The sequence below is a fragment of the Erpetoichthys calabaricus genome, chromosome 4, assembly GCF_900747795.2.
Source record: "Erpetoichthys calabaricus chromosome 4, fErpCal1.3, whole genome shotgun sequence".
Lineage (NCBI taxonomy): Eukaryota > Metazoa > Chordata > Cladistia > Polypteriformes > Polypteridae > Erpetoichthys > Erpetoichthys calabaricus.
Window position 1 is genome coordinate 55,429,983 of NC_041397.2, and position 20,672 is coordinate 55,450,654.

The 20,672-nt window shown below is 35.3% G+C and overlaps 1 protein-coding gene across 2 annotated transcripts in view; it reads left to right on the top strand.

Moving 5' to 3' along the window:
• Positions 1–7,238: 7,238 nt before the first annotated feature.
• LOC114651093 (suppressor of tumorigenicity 14 protein homolog) overlaps positions 7,239–20,672 on the top strand; it is a 77,391-nt gene continuing 63,957 nt past the window's right edge. For both annotated transcript variants that reach the window (XM_051926515.1, XM_051926514.1), the window contains exons 1-7: positions 7,239–7,499; positions 7,943–8,174; positions 8,325–8,449; positions 9,834–9,901; positions 16,962–17,155; positions 17,253–17,291; positions 17,745–17,964. In XM_051926515.1, the coding sequence (XP_051782475.1) occupies positions 7,413–7,499; positions 7,943–8,174; positions 8,325–8,449; positions 9,834–9,901; positions 16,962–17,155; positions 17,253–17,291; positions 17,745–17,964 (965 nt within the window). In that variant the 5' untranslated portion in view covers positions 7,239–7,412. The remainder of the gene's footprint in view (positions 7,500–7,942; positions 8,175–8,324; positions 8,450–9,833; positions 9,902–16,961; positions 17,156–17,252; positions 17,292–17,744; positions 17,965–20,672) is intronic.

The window sequence follows — 20,672 nt, forward strand, 5'->3', positions numbered from 1 at the left end:
TTCAGCATTTCACTATCTTTTGTTTGGATAGATGAACATCACACTCCTGTATCCTCCTCCTGTATTTGACTTCCAAATTGGGTGTGACAATTATGAACAACATCATTTTCAGTGTACAGAATAGCCAATCTAGTGAAAAATTTAATGGATACATATTTATCACTGTTATTTATCTCCTGTGTCAATTTATTGTCTGAAATTTTAAAAAAATGTAAATAAATACACTTATAGAATGCAAAAGATATTCATCTAGAAATGCATATTTTTTGGCAAATAGTTATTAACTCAGACCCCTGTGACCCTGTAGTTAGGATATAGCGGGTTCGATAATGGATGGATGGATGGATAGTTATTAACTTTAATTCAGAAAAAATGCTAGGTTTTCAGCCATAAAAGTGAACTTGTAAAAAAGGGCTTTGTGTTTCCATGTTTCCTATTTATAAATGTAACAATTATATTTAGTTCAGTAACCGAATTTTAATTAATTCTGTGTTTTTAATTATTAGCTTTTGTATTTAACCTGGATCTTCTTAGGCTTACAGTTTATATTCTGTAATGGCAAAATCATTCTTAACTAAAGGTGAGTGTATGGGATAATTTGCTCTTTGAGGTTAAAAAACATATTGTCAGTTTAACTAAAGTGAGTATTTTTTCAGTTTCATCTCCTACTTCGCCAAATAATATAATACACATTTGATATTTGCTTTCATTTGTAGAAAATAAATTATTGTCTAATGTTAATAAACATTTAACTTGTTAAAGATATCGGTCCATTACATATGTATCCCTATAACACAAGCTGTTAACTCTGAGAAACATGTCTTTTGATTCTATTGTGCCTTTGAGTCTGCCAGACCTATTCCAGTCAGAGTTTCCTCCAGTTTTCAAGTTCCTTTTGATGGTATAGGAAACTGTACTCACTGACACCTTGGCTTTCTTTGCAAGATCCACACTTATAAGGGTTATAATGGTCTGTCTGTATTCCATTGTTAATTGCCCTTTTCTTGCTCTTATGATATCAATATAAAGTGCAATATTGTCCAGATGATGCTTCAGAGGGAGTAGCAATACAGTTTGTCCCAACACTGCTTTTATTCAGACAGAGGGTTTGTAAGTATCAACACAATTTTGGACACTTTTTCCGTAAAAAGGGCTTTTTGTATAACTCCAAAAAATACATTATTTTTCAGTTTCTGGTAGCCTAAATTCATTTTTTAACTTCTGGCAGTTTACCACTTACCTTTCTACTATTTTAGTTTATTCATGAGACTTGAACTGCTTATATCTCAATAAAATTTGGAAAGTGGGGATGTAATGTATGAATATATTATACAGTATGTATTAAATTATTCAAACTAATAACAGACAGTCAGTCAGCCACTTTCCAACCTGCTACATCCTAACTACAGGTTTACGGGGTTCTGCTGGAGCCAATCTCTGCCAGCACAGGGCGCAAAGCAGGAACAAATCCCAGGCAGGGTGCCAGCCCACTGCAGGGCACACACATCCACACACCAAGCACACACTAGGGACAATTTAGGATCGCCAATGCACCTAACCTGCATGTCTTTGGACTGTGGGAGGAAACCAGAGCACCCGGAGAAAACCCACGCAGACACGGGGAGTACATGCAAACTCCACGCAGGGAGAACCTGGGAAGTGAACCCAGACAAACTAATAACAATGATAATTAAATTATCAATGCTTAGAATTCAGAATTGCACACACATCCACATTTGTTTATTAAGAGCTTCTGTAAAAAGCCAAATGCCCCCCTGCAGACAACAGCCACTTTTCTTTCACCCACAGTTTGGAGAATGAGTCCCATAACAACCGCTAATATAATTTCTGGCTTCACCCCGGAAGTCCCATGTCTTCTGCTCCATGAGCTATTTAAAGTTGAACTAAAGACAGAACTGAATGGAGATCCACAGCAGAGAGCAATTCAAAGCTGTACCCTGAGAGACAGCCACAGAAGGATGCCTATGTCCAAGATAACATTTCTTTTTCAAGTCTTTATATATTTTTTGTGCACATTAAACAGGGTTTCCAGCTGGTCACTAACCCTTTGACATATCCCTGTTGTCAATTCTTTTTATTATGTACAGTATATTGTTGAATAACAGCCCAATAAAAAAGGTAAAGGGTATTGCACCACAGGTGACTCCATTAAATGTCCTGTGTTGAAAAAGTGAAAAATAAATTAGGGAGTTCACCACTAGTGATACTGAGCCTTCTTATAGGCATTTTAAGACATTCTTCTAGGAGAACTCTGCTCCAGTCAGCTGTTTGGTCCTGACAGACCCAAACTTCCTGTGGCGATGGAATTTGAGAGTCTGATATCTCTGCGGCCTGGATCCTGCATCCTGGAGCTATAAGTACAGTATGTGGAGCTGACACCCTATTGCATTATTTGAGTCAGATAATCCTTCCATAACCCTAATCATAACCACGGTGCAAATGGCAGGAGCTCTGGAGGTTTGCAGCTAGACTCTATTGGCGACCATTGTTGTCAACTTCACCTTCTTGGACCGCCCTTTGCAGTCAACTCCACCTCCTTGGACCGCCCACTGGAGCCAACTCCACCTACTTGGAGCTCCAGGGTGTAGGTTACAGACTGCAGAGATATACACTTGGAATTTAAAGCAGATAAGGCAGAAGGGGAGGAACTGATGAGATAAGAGAGGAAGTGATGTCAGTAGTCTTCTGGTGATACATAACATATGAAGCTTCTGTTAACTTGTTTCAACATTCTTTTCTCAGACATTCCTACTCATAATACAGCAATGTAGCATTTTAAAGCAGATTAGAGCTTTGACAGTTATGGCAGGGATCATTCAACATCCCTTATTATTCAATGCTTTTTTGTCAACAGGCACAGGTTATCTACTTTTGATTAAATAAACTAAAAACATGAATTTAACACCAATGAGTTCAATTATTTAAAAAAAAATATGTTCATCATACAGTACATTATGTTGCAAGGTTATATAAAAGTATGCTGTTTATTCATACCTTTATACTAAATTTTCATTTACCATTTCACTAAGAAATTATAATGTGAAATATTGAGAACATATTTCTGGCTGTAACATTGTTCAGGAAATGTAGTTAAATTCTGTGTTTCTTTTCACAGTTGCCTTTGGCTCCCAATATTAAAAAATACTGTTTGATTGGGATGCATTTGTGAATAATGCTTAATTAGTGTGTTCTATTTATATACACATTATGAAACAGTATGTCAGAAATCATTTATTGATTATAATAACAGCACAACACTCATACTTGAATGAACACCATCAGTGATCCTGTTGCACTGCCATGCAAATTCATTACTTAGAAAATAAAATGGTGAGTGACAAAATATTAAAATTGTACAAAGTAACATTGTTTTTATTACACACTGTACAATATGTTGGTAATAAGCTGGACCCCTTCAAGGGTGCTTCTGTGACCATGTTGTGGCTTTCTACGATCTTTTAATAAAAAAGGAAGTGGGTAATATAAATGACCGAATGCACTGAACACTGGGGTGGTCAAAAGGTTTTGAATTTGACCTAATTAAAGAAACTCCAATAAAATCCAGTTTTATTTTTCAACATAATCCCCATGAACACTAATACACTTCATAAAATTTTCACAAAGCCTTTCTCAAATAAAATGTTTTTTCATGCTTGGCCAAACATTTTTCTGTAGCTGACATGATGTCTGCATTATTGGCATAGGATATCTCACGGAATTAGACCTTCAGATTGTGAAACAGGTCTGGAGAAAAGGGTGTTAATTCTCTTGAATTCCACAATTTTGAAGAGCAGCCTATTCAACAAAATGCAGTGTAAGCAGAAACATTGTTGTGAAACCGATATGTGATGGTAGAGAGTGGTCCATGTTACTTTTCTCTAATTCACTGCCATAAACAACAAACTAAATCATAATACTGACTGGTTTATATGAGGTTTTTAAGACAAGCAATCAATACGGACTACAACTTTCACGTCATAAAAAGTTGTGCACACAATCTTGAAGTTCTTTGGTGATAGAGAATCAACATGCTTCCAATGTTTCATTTGATATTTGGAATCTGGGTCATAGTGTATACATCAGGTTTCCTCTCAAACAATGAAATGCTTCTTAAATGTTTCCCAGTACTAATTTGTCAGCTTGAGATTCTCCTTGGAATGCAATGCAGAGTGATGCATTTTTTCAGGAGTCAACCTTCTAGGCGCCCAGTATGCCAAGTTTAATTTTTCATGCAGAATGGATTCAGTCAATCCTTAATTAATCACCACAGCATCTTCTGTCTCACACACTGATTCGCCATTCTTTCATTTTTCCATTTTGATTTGCTCCTGTGTGGTGTTGATATCCAAGACCAGCCAATCCCTGGGTCACCTTCAAGAGATGACCTACCATAATAGTATTTGGCACCCCATCTCTTGACTGTAGCAAATGAAGGGCCTGGACCTGGTACACTTCTATTAAGCAAGAATGAATCTCTGAAGGCATATTGTTCTCTAGCATTACTTTAGTTTTCTGTCACTCCTGTTGACTATGTTGTGAAAAAGAAACATAAACAGTTAATCAATCACAGATGCTTGATGCAACAATTAACATGTTTTATACATAATTTTGGTTTATATTATGTTTTTTTTTTTACATAGAATCTGTTTTTGAGGTTGTTTGATCATTTTGATGTGATTATTGTTTTTTTAAAATTTTATTCCTGATGCAGTGGCATGTATTACGTGACTATTACTGATTTTGATGTGTGGCAATAAATATGACTGTGATCACTTCATGGTAACATGAAGCAAATAAATGGAGTTAGAGGGAAAAACCAGGTCAGAGCAAAAAATACAAAGACACTTTGATCTGTAATCTTGTACTGTTAAAAAGTTTTGGAGGGTTTAGATCAAAAGCACTGAACACTTAATTCAGGTCTCCTTTAACTTATTACACACAGCATTGATGTTTATAGGCTGAACATTTAAATGTCCCATTGAATGAACTCACAGATTCAAGCACTATACAAATAAGAACAGGTGAAAAGAATTAATACAGTGAATTATGTGTAATGTCTCTGTAATGTTCTGTTCATGGGAGACCCCTCAAGTGATCTGTGCAAGCATTTAAACTGACCAAGGCATGCCATTGCTCCTGGTTTCTGCTGTATATAGGGTTTGAAGTGGGATGGTGAGCTGTACTAACATTTACCGGTCTGTGCTTTGCAAACTGCAGTATAGCAGCACATGGCAGTCTGACCTTGAAGGGGACACCCCAGTTATTTTGCAATATTGCATGTATATTAACACCAAGCCGAAAAAAACCCACCCTTTGAAGTTTATGTAGCGCTCAACAGTCCTATTCTGGCTTTAATTTGAAGGTATTTTACATAACATTGAGAGGAGTAAGAAGAAGCTGACAGAATAGGGAGCACTACGGGTACCAATGGAGGCCACTTGCTAATTGCGACTTTGAGTTTCGACAAATGTTTATTCTTTCATTTCACATCTCATTTTCTATGCAGCTTTTTCATTATGGGCTATACAGTCACGCTAGGTCACCAAGGCATAGTAGGCTCCTTTGGAGGTGGCTGTTGTACATCCTCTTTTGCTGACTGCTAGATTCATCAGGTCTTGGGGTTGTGTTGATAATTAGCAGAGGAAGGCCAGTGTTAAAGAAATGCACAGCTTTCTCCCAAACATCAGCATGGCAGGTTTGAAACCAGTGGACTCCTGAACAGCAGAATGATAAGCTCACACAGCTTGGCAGGACAATGTTGGTCTCAGTCTCTCTGATGCCATTAAAATGGACAGATAAGTGACCAGGATCTTGTTAAACTTCCCACAATATCATCGCTTTGAGGGTTTAACAGAGTGGTGCAAGTCTTGTGGGTAAAGAGGATCTAACATACTTTCTTCATTAATTTTGACTCAAAATTCTGACCATGGTTTCTCTACAGAACTTCAAGTACACCGAAATGGCATCTCTTCAGTGAGGCTCCTGGAGTCTGTGGCCACACTCTGATCATACTTCATAAAATAATCCATGGCCATGAGGCCATAGAGATTATCAACATCTGTGGTTGGAGCAATACTCAGGCAGCCCCTTTCTATGGATTTCCCCTACTGCAATTGAAGAGTTAGGAACAAATTACTGCAAGTGCATCTACTATCAGAAGCTAATGCACTAGAGATCATACCTTTTATTACACTATAATTTACTTTAAATACAGCAATCAGCATCACATTCCAAACACAATTTAATATACGGTACTGGAAAAACTGAGTTGCATTTCTCATATACTGTATTTGTTTACCTTTGGATTTTACCCTCCATGTTCCCACTGTACAAGAACCTGTCAAGAACAAGTTCAAAGCACTAAAGCAGCACTGCAGCACAGAATGAATGCTTTTTGAAATAGTGAATTTCGCTACTTGCTTTTCTTGTGTAGTGCCTAATCAAGTGTTGGCAACACCTATGCCTTTACATTACACACCAGGTTTCCTGTGGTTCCTCAGAATGGCCAAGTGGGGCCTGAACAATTGTCCAAGCCCAGGTCCCTCTAGTCCCAGTTCATGTCCACCATCATCGTTAATGTGACGGGAATGACACTTGAAAAGAGTGCCTGTTCTTTCTTGGCGCTGTTACATAAACAACCTCACACACTTACACTGTGCCAATTCAAAGTTAAAAGTCTTAGGGATATGGGAAGTAAGCTAGATCGGGGATCACCTAGCTCGTAAACTAACTTAACACGGATTCAATGAATTCGCACCAAGCTCTGCAGCTAACCACTACACCACCGTGCCGCTCTTAATGGAAAGCTAGTTTTGGTAAAATGACGTACACAGATATTCAAAATTAGGACATTGGAAAGCGACACTTGTTGATTACAATATAGTTAACAATTAAGCCTAAACATTGCACTTTACAAGACTTGTTTATTATAATGTATAGGCTACTCTCGTCATTCTCAAATAACATTCTGATGTGTACTATGAAATCTTTCAAAAGACATTGAAATTCAAATTAAAAATATGTATGCTTACAATGATTCTTCAAAACTAAATCCCAATATAACACTAGAGAACACAAAAACCTCTTCGCTCCAGCTGGAGAAAACTTCTGACACCTGGGCTCCCAAGTTACAGCCATGCGTACAGGAGTAGGAATACGACAGCCAGCGCGCCGTTTAACCGCGGTGCATGCTGGGTTATCCCCTGGCTGCCCTCGGCTGCAGAGGGAATGGTACTTGAGCGGCGGTCAGAAAGACGACTTTTCATTTCACTCTCACTTTTTGCAAGCAGCATCAGCGCTTTACTTCTCCGTTGCTTCAGACTAGGCTGTGCTTTACATTTTTATTGTTTGGTTTCTTTTTTTTTTCAGTTTATTTATCCCCAATAAAGGCGATGATAACATTTCCTAAAGAGAGGCTTAGCGAGATTTACAGCATATCAAATTATCGCAAGTGCGGTGACAGCCAAACACCTGAGAAGGTAAGAAAGATTTTCCTAATGCTTTGGCGCGAATTCTTCACGGTGTACATGTGACAATCAGTTTAGTAAAATGTGCCAGAAACAAAATTGCGCATATATCATACCTGTTAAATAAATAAAAAAAATAATAAAAATAAAAAAGTCGTCGTTGAGTTTTGGAAAAGTAGAATTCTGCAAGGCTCAGCTATATCTTTACATATATATGTATCTATATTAAATAATGCAGTACTTAGTTTGAGTTGTGCTATTATTTTAATCTAATTTGTTAACTAGCATATCCTTATATTTCCTGCGGACAGGAAGAAACTGAAATTACAGTGTGGTGAATGAATAGATTTCTACATGTATTACTTCCACATGATCATATCTGCAACACAATATACCAGGATGAAGCCGTTTAAATGTTACTTTTATTAATATGCACATTTCGATTATTTTTTCAGATTTATCACTTTACAGAGCATCAGAAAGAAAGCTGGAGTCGGGATCAGTGCCCTGATCGCTCACAACCTGCAACGTTTCAACCTTCCCCATGCAGGATTCGTCTTTGCTGGAGAGGGTGTGTTCTTTCGAGATCTGCAAAAATCAAGGCTTACAAAATATGGCTTCTCGGACCAGTACCAGCAGCCCTGTTGATTGTTGCAGCAATAACTATTATCCTTTGCTACTGTTTGAGTAAGTGAAGCTTTTGTTTGCATATGCCACTGAATTTCAGGTACAGGATCCTTAAGACAGTGACATCTGCACTAAAGTACAGCATTCTACCTCATCTGATACATTTGAGTGAATCAGTTATTAACATCTATAATATACAACTTTCTACAGCACCTGCCATTTCCACATTCTACCTTGGTGGAAGTGTTGAAATCACCAATGTATCTTTCACAAGTGAGCTGGCAGATCCTCAGTCCCAGCAGTTTCTTTTACAAGCTGAAGCCATTCGAAATTACGTAAGTAGCTTGTATGTTTTCTTATATGACATCCTTCAAACTATTTTTTGACAAATTGTGTTTTGTGTTAAAGCCTTTTTATTACCCATTTAAATGTAAAAACTTTGCCGTAATCTGATCTTAGTAGCTCTGGTATTTGCCCCCTTTTCTTTGAGGAAACACAACTAGAAGAGCCCTCAGGGAGTTCAAATTTCAAGGTAGAGTACAAGAAAAATGTCCTTGTCAAAACAGAACTGATTATTGAAAACTTAAAACATTTTAAAGTCATGCTAAAAATCTGTGTAATTAATTCTTCCCAGGAGGTGTTCTTTAAGCTGTAGTAATATTGATTTCCTATTAATAAAGTTAATCTGTTTCTTCACCTGAATCATTAAGCATGATATGGTTTCCCAAATAAAACTCCTTTCTATCTATCTATCTATCTATCTATCTATCTATCTATCTATCTATCTATCTATCTATCTATCTATCTATCTATCTATCTTCTAAATGTTTGTTATGTAATAGTTTAACACCATAAAAAAATTTAGCGAAACAGTTTAATAAATTAATAAAGTCCATGAGATACTTGAATGAAAGCATATTTAAATGACTTGTATCAAAAGTAAAATTTTTACAGTAGTTTAACTATAAATGATACATTACTTTAAACAATGTAATTTTAGTCTAACAAAAAATCCTGACATTTTTTTCTCCATTCATCCATCCATCCATTTCTAGTACCTCTTTGTAATGATAAAATTGTACTTATCATTCAGGAATGTTAAGAAGAATAATGTCCCTATTTTATTGGCTATCGTAGTGTTTTATTAAAAACATAACCCTTTATAAAGATCCAAATATTTCTTTGTCTTGAACATACATACCTGTAGTGAACCATTGTGTTGATAGTTCAAATAGTTCTGTTTTGTTAAATGCTCAATAAACAATTTATGACAAGAAATATGTACATTTGTAATTTTTTTTAGTATAAATCTGTGAAACCAAAAATAATACACATTTACTCACCATTTGAAAGTATACAATTATTTGAGTTTGTGCTGTATTTATTTTATATTTTTTTTAAGAACCGATTTTTGGTTTGTTCTTCATAAGTTAAGAGGATGTGACAATACCCCTTTGTTATTAAAAAAAAGAAAAAAAATCACAAAAGATTTGATCTCTTGAGCAAAAAAGCTTTTTGTCTTTTCAATGCAAGCTATTATTGACCTCTGTGCAGACTTCAAATTGTCATGTCAGAGCACTGTAAGATTTTAACTCCTGTGGAGCAAAATCCAAGGAAGTATATTTGAAATAACATTGACAAGTGTATGTGTTTGAGTTCCCATTGATAAATAATTTTTGTTTATTAATATATATTTTTTTACTTTACACTTTTTGACAGTTTGCTACGATATATGCATCATCAGTTTGGGGAAAATATTATTTAAAGTCCGTCATTACTGCTTTTAGGTAAGTTTGCATTAAATAAATATAATTGTCAGAATAGTATCAAACAGTCTTGTTTAATTTATTCTCAATTAACTAACCATAGATTTATTATTCTTGTTTTGCATAAAGCTCTCTTAATTTTCTTTACTATTTTTGTGCATTATTTCACATTATAATGTGTATCTTGCTAGAATAAATTTAGTGAGAAAGGGGCTAAAGAGACAACAAAAATGTTGGTTATTTTAATGCAGAAAAGTAATAATAAAAAATGTTGTATGCATATTGCAGTTATGAATTTGCTATTTGTTAATCATCCATGATTTCTATTTGTACTTCACTTTTCAAATTAATTTGTATTTGTTTCATGATTTTCTATAGTGGTAGATGTGTACTAATTAGGTTTAGCAGCAGCTTTAGTCTGTAAAATCAACCATTGTTAATGCTTCTTCATTGGTCCCTGGAGACTGTCCCAAAGACAGATGACACAAGAGCTTTCTGTTCTCTTGAAATTGCTGATGTACTGTGTACATACCCCTTATTGGTTAAAGTAAGAATGGCTCATCTGATATTAATTGAGCCTTTGTTAGTGTCTGCAAGACTGTCTGAGGACATAGTGATCAGTTTCACTGTAAACTAAAGGCAAAGTATGGCATCACTTTTTTTAAATCCTTTTCATATTCAAATAATGAAATGTAGCAAAAGGAACAATTGATCTTGACTTGTAGAAATATTTTGTCTTTTAAGCAATTTTAATGCCTATTGAAGGTGAAGAACACATGAATTCTATCATTTATGTGCTCATTGTTACAGTGTGGTTAAAACATACAGCATAACATACTAAATAATAAAGCATATATGTGTGTATATATAAAAACATACAATTTTTTGATGTGATTGTTTTTTACATTTTGAGACTGTATTTAATACCATGATTCAATTTTAGAGTGCTATGAAACTCTTACTATTCAGCACTTTTTGAATATTACAGAGGATGTTTGTAAAAACAAAGATTATAAGACATTCATGAGAAGGCATGTTCTTTTTTTAAGAAAATGCATTTGGCAAGCAGGTGGCAAGGTGGCACAGTGGTAGCACTACTGCTTTGCAGTAAGGAGACTTGGGTTCACTTCCCGGGTCCTCCCTGCGTGGAGTTTGCATGTTCTCTCCGTGGGTTTCTTCTGGGTGCTACGGTTTCCTCCCAGCGTCCAAAGACATGCAGGTTAGGTGCATTGGCGATTCTAAATTGTCCCTAGTGTGTGCTTGGTGTGTGTGTGCCCTGCGGTGGGCTGGCACCCTGCCTGGGGTGTGTTCCTGCTTTGTGCCCTGTGCTGGCAGGGATTGGCTCCAGCAGATCCCCGTGAACCTGTGTTAGGATATAGCAGGTTGGACAATGACTGACTGACTGACATTTGGCAAGCTTTGTAGATGAAACTTTTCATTATATTGGCAAAGCATTATTGTGGAAAGGATTGAGGAACTGTAATTGATCTGTTTTATCGATTTTATTTGGAAGAATGGTTGATTTAAATATGAAGTGCAATTTTATTATCTAAGATTATGATTCAGTTGAAATGTAATTAGTGTTTTGGCACAATTGCTCCTGCATGTTTTGATCTTTGCTTTAGTTTTATGTGTCACTGCTAATTACTGTATTTTGGTAGCCTGTTTCAATTTTCACATTTAAACACACCACACCACAACTATGATTCTGTTCACTGCTCCTTCCAGATGCTATGAAACACCTATCCTGCCTTAGAAGCTCAAATAGTGATAGGATGCCCTTTGTGTCACTTATATCAGAGCAGCTGAGTAACCGGACATACAAGCTGCAGGCTGACTGATTGGATCCTCCAGTTTGATACAAGGTCTGTTCAATTAATATTTGCACTCGGTCAGAGTAGGTCTCTGTTTTCACGATTTATAGGTAGCTGTTACTAATGTATTTCTTGATTTTGGATCATTGACTATAATTACTTAAAACATATTTCATTTGTTTTAAAACATATGTGTGGTGTGTTTAAATTCAAGAGAATTGAAGCAGGTTAACAATTTCAAACAATGTTATTTAAGAAAACAGCTAGAAAGACAATCCTGAGTTTATGGCAGTCTACACTATAAGACAATTTGTAGCTTTGTTGAAAAAGAAAAATATTGACTTTTTAAAATATTATCTCATAAACTTAAAAAATGTTAGAATATTAATGTGACTGGCCTAGACAGTATTCATTGCAAGTTCACAAGATTCTTCAGCTCCAGCATAAGGTTTGAAACTGGGTTGCCTGTTTTGCTTTTTACACACCACCCACTCAGATAAAACACTGTCCCACTGACTCTGCAAATTCGGGAAGTTACATATTATTCAGAAAATTGCCGAGACAATTAGGCAGTTTTTATTGCAGTTTCACTTTGTTAATGAATCTTGCATAAGTGAAACATCATAGTAAGAGATCAGCATTTCTTAGTAAGATAATGGTCTTTAGCTATAACAAATGGTGAAGAGGATGAGAATTGTATAGGGATGGAATGGCGGCATAATCAGTATTGATGCTGCCTCAAGGATCTCTTCCAAGGACTGAATTACATACCCAGATGCTGACTGTGTGCAGTCTTCACGTTGGTCCCTTGTCTGCATGGGTTTTTCTTTACATTTGTTCCCACATGCCCAAAAATGTATAGATCAGGTTAATTGTCATTTAAGAGTTCTTGTTGGTCTTATAGTGGACTGGTTTCCAGTCAAGGGCTGTTTCTTGCCTTGTGCCTTGTGCTGCCAGCATGGACTCTGAAGAATAAATCTTATTTCATTCTTTTTTTAAAATTTCAAATGTAAACATGCCTGCGGTATTTCAGCAGCTATAGTGAATATTGAGTATATATTTAATGATTTGGAGATTGAAATGAGTGAAGTTCCTCTAGGATTAAAAAGATTAAAAATAAAAAAAACTACAGCCATAGTAGCCTTTTATTCAAGTGCTCTCAGAAGAGTTAGTAATTCTATATACATTTCCTTTAAGTTGTGTTTTTTCAGAAATAGCTAGAAAAAATGCCTGATTATATAAATTAGGCCTAATTATATAAAACCGGTGCTATATGTGATGCTGGTAACTACAGTTTAGTTAGCCTAACATGTGTTCAACAAATATAAGGCAAGGTAAAGAAACAAATATCCTCCTCTTCAATTTATCTGCTACTTAGAACAACTGTTTTGCATCTTCACCCATGGAATAATTACTTCTAGGGCACTCTCCAAATAAATGTAAAATATTGCCTCTGACAGAGTGCAGCCTTTTATATTGGCAGGACAATCTTGCCTTCTTCTCATAAGGCTTTGGGTTTTGGTGAGTTTTTACATGTCTAGAGACACACTTTTCAATCTAGCAGCCCCGATGCCCTCAGGGAACCCCATCACATTTGGTAGGCTAGAACTAGAAGTGAATATAGGTCTTATAGATTGTAGGCAGATTTTGACACTTGAATCTTAAATTTTATGTAACCAATGTCAATATAGTCTTGGTGTAATAAGAAGATTTTTCACTTTTCTTTTTTTAGAGCTCATCTAATGTTGGTATTTCCTATTTTCTTAAGTGTTGAATTTTTCCACAACAGAAGCATTGTTGTCATAAGCAGTCTCTTCAACATTTTTATTCCTTTTTGCATTACTCTTGAGACAGACATTTAAACTGAGGTTTTTTTTTTTGTATGAAAGTATAATATTTCCATTTTAATATAGTCATGTATACAGTTTCAAGATGTTAACTTGTAAAAATAAGCAACTGAACACTTTTTTTGTCTTTTTGGGGTAACAGTTGTTGTGTAATATGCTTACATAAAGGTGGCAGAAAAGTGTGATGGTTAGCACCGGGTTTGAACCCCTCGCTCTGTCTGTGTGGAGGTTGTATGTTGTTCTTGTATGTTTTTGGGATATAGGCAGAAATGACACAAGTTATGTTAAATGGCGACTGATGTTTGCAGCAGTCATTCAGGAACATTAGTTTCCACAAACATTAGAATTTTTTTAGTACAAGATATCCTGTTGATTCCTAAGCTAGAATTGGAAATTTTATACTATATGTCAAATCATTTCCTAAACTAAATTGGCCTTGTAACTGGAGTGTGATTGAGCTTTACTTCATATCAGGCATTTGTAGAATAATATGATCATATGGATCAAAATAAATGATTACCCAGGGGCTGTGTGAATAGAGACTGACAGACATAGTTTATCAAAATGTTTGTATTTATAGACCTAAATTCAAATGAACCATTGTATACATTTTTCGCCATACTACCCAGTTCTACAAGTTGTATATTGCTACACTGATATATATTCTTTTTTTCCTCTATCTTCTGTAAAGTTTTTGTTTCCAAGTAAAGTCCATCTCTCTCTGTCTATCTATAATACTTTTATAGCTAAAATGATATAGAGATTTAAAGAAAAAATATATCACCTGCATAATATGTAAAAATTATATATATTGTGATACAGGGCGCTATATTGGCACCTGACCCGGCACAGACAGACTCTGGAGGCACACGTAAAATGTTTATTTTCTTCACCTGGGGTCCACGTCTTCCCCGTGTCTTTCAGGCACAACACAGTCCTAGAACCACAAAAACAAAAGCACACAAACACAAATCCTTCCTTTGAACAATCCTCCACTTCTCCCAGGCAGCTTTGTCTCCCTCCTCCCGACTCTGGTTCCCGGAGTGGTGGCTGCTGGCTCCGCTCATAGCCCACCCGGAAGTGCTTCAGGTGTTTGCTGACCTAATTCTGGTTGCACTTCTGGTTGTGGTGGAATTACCGCCCAAATGGGCTCATGAAGCCGTGCAGTTCCCACCGGTGGTGGCCACTGAACCGAACAGGGCTAAGCACCGAAGTCCCCTGCCTGTGGCCCTGATGCACCCCAGGGGGGCTGTCACCAAGTGTTCCGGGGGAAGCAGTGTGTAGCCTATGGCTGTTTCCCCGGATCAAGTGTCGAAGGGTCATCCAAGCTGGGCATGGGTCCTGGCCGTCTGCCACAATATATAATATATATGCAAGACATACAAATAATTATATGATAAGAATATGTGCTAAATGGGGAGACAAATTATTCTTCCTTTAACTTTCATTTCTGTCACGTGATTGTGCTATTACACCTGGACCTAGAGAACACATTGGCGTGAAGATTTTTTTTCCACCAAATTTCTTAAGTAGATTCCAGTTCTTTTGGATTATTGATAATGTCGTTTAATTCACTTTCCTGCTCCACTGACAGACTGAGGAGATCATTCCTCCCCCACACTATGCGACTCTTCAATTCTACCCGGGGGCGGGTAAACGTTAACATTATACAATGTTATTGTCTGTCTGTATACCTGCATTGTTATCACTCTTTAATTTAATATTGTTCTTTATCAGTATGCTGCTGCTGGAGTATGTGAATTTCCCCTTGGGATTAATAAAGTATCTATCTAATTAAATATTCTGGTCCTTGTACCTGTAATTATTTTGTAATTTTATAACACTTTTTTAACTCTTTTTTTCTACATTTTTTCCCTAAGTGTGTTATTCTATTCCTCTGCTTAAAGAAAGTGAAACATCTGAATATTTACACAGTATAAGTTGTCTCATTTGTCATTTGTTACTGTCATTTGTGTTCCTGTTAATAAAAGGGAACAGTAAAGAACTTAAAATTCTTAATGAGCTATGAAAAAGATTTCTGTAAAATAAAATGCATAATATTGTGTGTCTATTGTGTGTAGAAGAAGTAAAAGTGACAAGATTAAATTCTGAGGTGGCAGATAGAAAGTTAGAGTGAGCCTTCTAGACATTAAGCTGAAAACAGCTAGTGCCAAACATTTGAACCAGTGCAGCACTCTAGGATCAGGATTGTGCAACGTATATTAGAGTGACACACGTAACCACCCCTGGTTAGGCAACATACACTTGGGCATGAAGGCATGTCGAAAGACATATTGCTTGCAGATGTTTCTAAGTAACATATTATAAGAGCCCACATATGTAAAACAGTAGTTCTATCTGAGTACATGTCCTTTAATATTATTTACAGATGATAAATAGAAAAACTGAATATGTTACACAATTAAAATGTGAATTGCTGAAACACAGATACATGTGTGTATACAATTGTACAGTCAGTCATTAGTCATTTTCTAAACCACTTAGCTTTGAACAGTGTCACAAGGAATGCCTTTCAAGGAACAAACCCTGGACAGGGTGCCAGTCCATCATAGGGCACACACACAAACACACACCATAGCCAATTTAATGTCACCAATCTACCTAACTTGCATGTCTTTGGACTGTGAGAGGAAACCAGAGCACCTGAAGGAAACCCATGCAGATAGAGGGAGAACATGTAAACTCCATACGGGAAGGACTGGAGACATGAACCCTGGCCTTCTTACTGTGAGGCAGCAGTGCTGCCTCTGTGCCACTTGCATAGAATATACATAGCAAATACAATAACAGCATATTATGGATTCCTTCACTCTATTTATACAGTACCATTTACATCCCCACTGTGGAAAAATATTGTTCATTTTATTTATTGTTATATTACTGGAACTTGCAAAGTGCAAAATGGAAAGGGTTATGTGTGTGGATCGCCTTTAGAATTTTTTTAACTGTCTGGGTCAATTGTAATAAGTATTTTTTGGAAAACACCAATTTTGAAATTAGTTTCATGAAATTACCAAATTAAAACCCATTTATGAGTTCTGTCTTTAAAATGAGTATAACCATCTTTTTCTTGATGGAGAGGTATGGCAATCAGAAGTGGGAAACAGAAAAAAATCATTTGCTTAGGATGAGAAAGAAAAATTTTAGCATGTTGGGCCTTTAGTCGCGTGGATGAGCCATTTCATTCAGTTGATGTAGGCAATAAAATATACAATAAATATCTCCAGTGGGGCAGATAAACTGAGTGACTAATTTGTGTGTGTTCTTTTATTACTTCCTTATCTGTCCCTTTTGTGTATGTGGTAGGTTACATCTTAAAAGCATACAATTATTGAATTAGTAAACACTAGAGAGAATAGTGTGCACTAATGACTTCAGTTTTCTAACTTTTTATTACAGTGAAGGAGAACAAGGAGCTAAAGCATTCTACTGGTGTAAATTTTCTGCACCAGCTAATATTGCACACCAAATGAAAAACACAAGATCCTTCAATCTACAAAGAGTTATTGGAATTAAATCGAAAATTAACTTTACTCGTGCTCGCGAGGAGGTATACTCGTTTGATGAAGATTTAGACCCAATTGAGTTATTTGGTAAATCTTATTTGATTATTTTTAAAATTTTTTTAGTGTATGTGGTTTCATTTGTATTGTATTTTAAAACCAATTCAATTTTTTTGTTTTATTATAGATTCTAATTCTGGAGAGTATGATCTAGGAGTGAAATCGGGTAAAATTCTTTTTTTCTTTATTAGGTAAATTGAGTCTTGGATTTTTCAATTACTTAATAGCTTTTGAGGAGAAATTATATTCTAAAGGTTACAGATACATCATAATTAATAAAAATTGTGAATTTACTGTTATTTGTGTTCCTGTTGTTATTGTTGTGTTCAAATCTAAATTTGGTTTGTGAATTTCCTCTTGGGATTTGTGAATTTCCCCTTGGGATTAATAAAGTATCTATCTATCTATCTATCTATCTATCTATCTATCTATCTATCTATCTATCTATCTATCTATCTATCTATCTATCTAATTTTTGTAAATTTCCTTTAAACATATTTGTTATTGAAGAAGTAATTAGAAAGATGAAATGTGCTATGAAATATATAATTATCTACTAATTGTATGTAATATCTTCAAAGTTGCAATTTTTCTGTTTTCCATTATGGTTGTTTTACAGCAATATCATTTGACCTTTATGCGAAATATGGGAACAACAGAACATTAACCTTGACGAGTCCCAAGAAACCTTATTATCAATGGAGACTAAGAGTTCCTTCTGGTCATGTGGTTCGATTAGTTATTGTTACATTGCATGGAGCATCACCAGGAAACTGTGCAGCTCATAAGCTCTCTGCCTATGATTTTTTATTGCCCCTTCAAAATAAGATAATTGCAAGGTAAGTCAAAGCTTTGAATGCATGTTTGTTTTGTTTATTTGTAAGGCAATTAGTGGGATCTAAAATGAAAAGCAAAACCTACAAAGTCACAGGACACCGTCCTATGCATCTGTTGTAAAAATCATCTGGAACTTTGCTGATATCGATAATGATAAGAAATTAAATTTACATATACCTTACACAAATGCCAAAACTTAATTTCACTCCATGCCTCTTCTGCACATAGAAATGGATTAAAACCTATATGTAAAGAAAATAAATACACTTAAAGATCTGCACATATATAAGGCAGAAGTAAACCCTGGCTAGGAAGTCAGTCGTTAGGATGGCACACTCCTGCACAAACCTCATCCAATTAGAGAGTTTCTAATCAACCTAATATAAACACATTTGAAAGTTTGGATGTAACTAGAGTTTCATTAAGCTTTTGTAGTTCTTAAAAATAACTGATTGTCACTAGTATATCAGTAACATACTGTATGTTAAAAAGGAGTGTAATAATAATAATTCATTACATTTGTATAGCGCTTTTCTCAGTACTCAAAGCGCTGTAACCAATATCATAACACTTCTATTTTGTTCACAGTTGTTTTGAATGCTTCTCTCCTTCCAGTCAGATTCTGTTTCAAAATGTAATTGGACAAGTCTGGTTAAATTATTTTTTAAATTTTTCAAACTGTTGGCATGACTTTTAGAATGTACTATATTGTGTACCATTTTGCACATTCAAATTTAATCTGTATGTTTAGATAACATGCAGTTTTGTAAAGACATGTGTAAGGTTATTAAATAAGTTAATGTATTTGTTCATTAAAAAATATGTGAGAAGTGGTAACTGCTGTTCGCCTTTCCTACAGTGCCTGAATTTAAACAGCAGCATTTCTGTATGATGATATGATTTATTTCCACTAAACTCCTCACTCTACAGCTACAACATATAATGGCTTTTGGCATTAGATATCAATTTGCCGGAGTCCATCATCCAAACCCTGGCAACTGATTTTTACAGCAGTCATTCAGGAACATTAATTTCCACAAACATTAGAATGTATTTATAAAAAGATATCCTGTTGATTCCTAAGCTAGAATTGGAAATTTTATTCTATATGTCAAATCATTTCCCAAACTGCACTTTATTTCTTATACGTAGGTAACAGTATTGTACTTCAATTACTGTCATTTTTCTCCAAAGAAGTCAAATATATCTGTACATGCATTACCTTGGGGAAAAGGGAAATTTATCATCTCCAAATTACTTTTATAGAAAAAAGTAAAAGAAAAAAAAGATTAATTTCAACTTTTCTTATAGTGCAGCAGACATTATCAGTTAGTCCTATAGAAACAGGAAAACATAACATATTAATCAAGGCATAAAATATACTACATACTTAAAACAGGTGCTAAAATAGACATACCAAAGTAGCAGGGTAACCCAGGATGAAGGCAAGTAATATTAGTAATGTAATCAGTGGTACCAGGCAATATAACAAAGTAACCTTCACTTTAGAAATCAGTCATGCCACTTCTATAAACAGATAGGTTGGACACCATTTGTCTTGTTTTGAACTCTTTGCTTCCACTGCAGGCTTGTGAGGAGTCTGAAAGTGTTCTGGAAGCATTATACACGAAACTAGAACAAGTCCTAGATGGTACACTAATCCATTGCAGGGCACACTCACTCTCACAAAGCCACATCCACTGTTAGAGGTAAGGTAATATTGCATGAGTAGTTAATGTAGGACACAGAGGAAGCTCTGTTAGACACACAAGATTTGAGAGCTCCATACAATTAATGACTGAGCCCTGATCTCTGGATATGTGAGGCACCTTACTTACAATTATATCAAAATACTGAGTGACTCTAACAATTAAAAAAATTAATTCAGATAGTTGAGTAAAATCATATATTAAATAGCCTTTTAAAGTTAATAAAGACATTGTAAGCAAGGAAAATTACTTGTACAAATAGTTAAATAAGTTTATAAGGTGTTTACTGTACCCTTATTCACAAGATTGCAGATGCTTTAATGATACTGTTTTATTTCTAAGTATTGTTTATTTAACACAAATTAAAGTACACTATGTGTTGGAGGCTTAACTTGGAAGATCATCATTACAAGTATGAAATATTTGGTTAAGGGATCAAATATTTCATCTGTTTTATTATTACAGATGTGGAGGCAGAAAATACATTACAATTAACATCTGGGGCCATTCACCAAAATGTGTTCATGTTTCAGATAACTATAGTTAGCTTTGCATTGTTTTAAAGGCAATTTACCTGTAAACTGGTAAATATATTGCAGTGAAGATATTTTCTCTCCAGTATGAACTAACAAACATTAAGTTATGTCCTGGTAGGTTTGAATAAATATGATGATAAAGTACTGAAACTAAAACAGAGCAAACCATTTAAAAAAATAACAGAAACCATGGTAATTAAAATTGTCATTATAGATAACTATTTAACTATTACAACAAATAATTAAAATGTATTAAAAAGAGTATGCAGCACCACAAAATTCAGCTACTCCCCTATGCAAACTTGCCAGGCTGAAAATAAAACTTCATTCATATAGTAATAAACAAGGTATTTTATAGTATCACATCACATAATGGCATGTCTTTTTTTTACAGTTGTCTCAAACTGCAGAGCTAAAAAAATCCTCGGACAAAAGTAAAACTGAGTACAGTTTGCAAATGACACC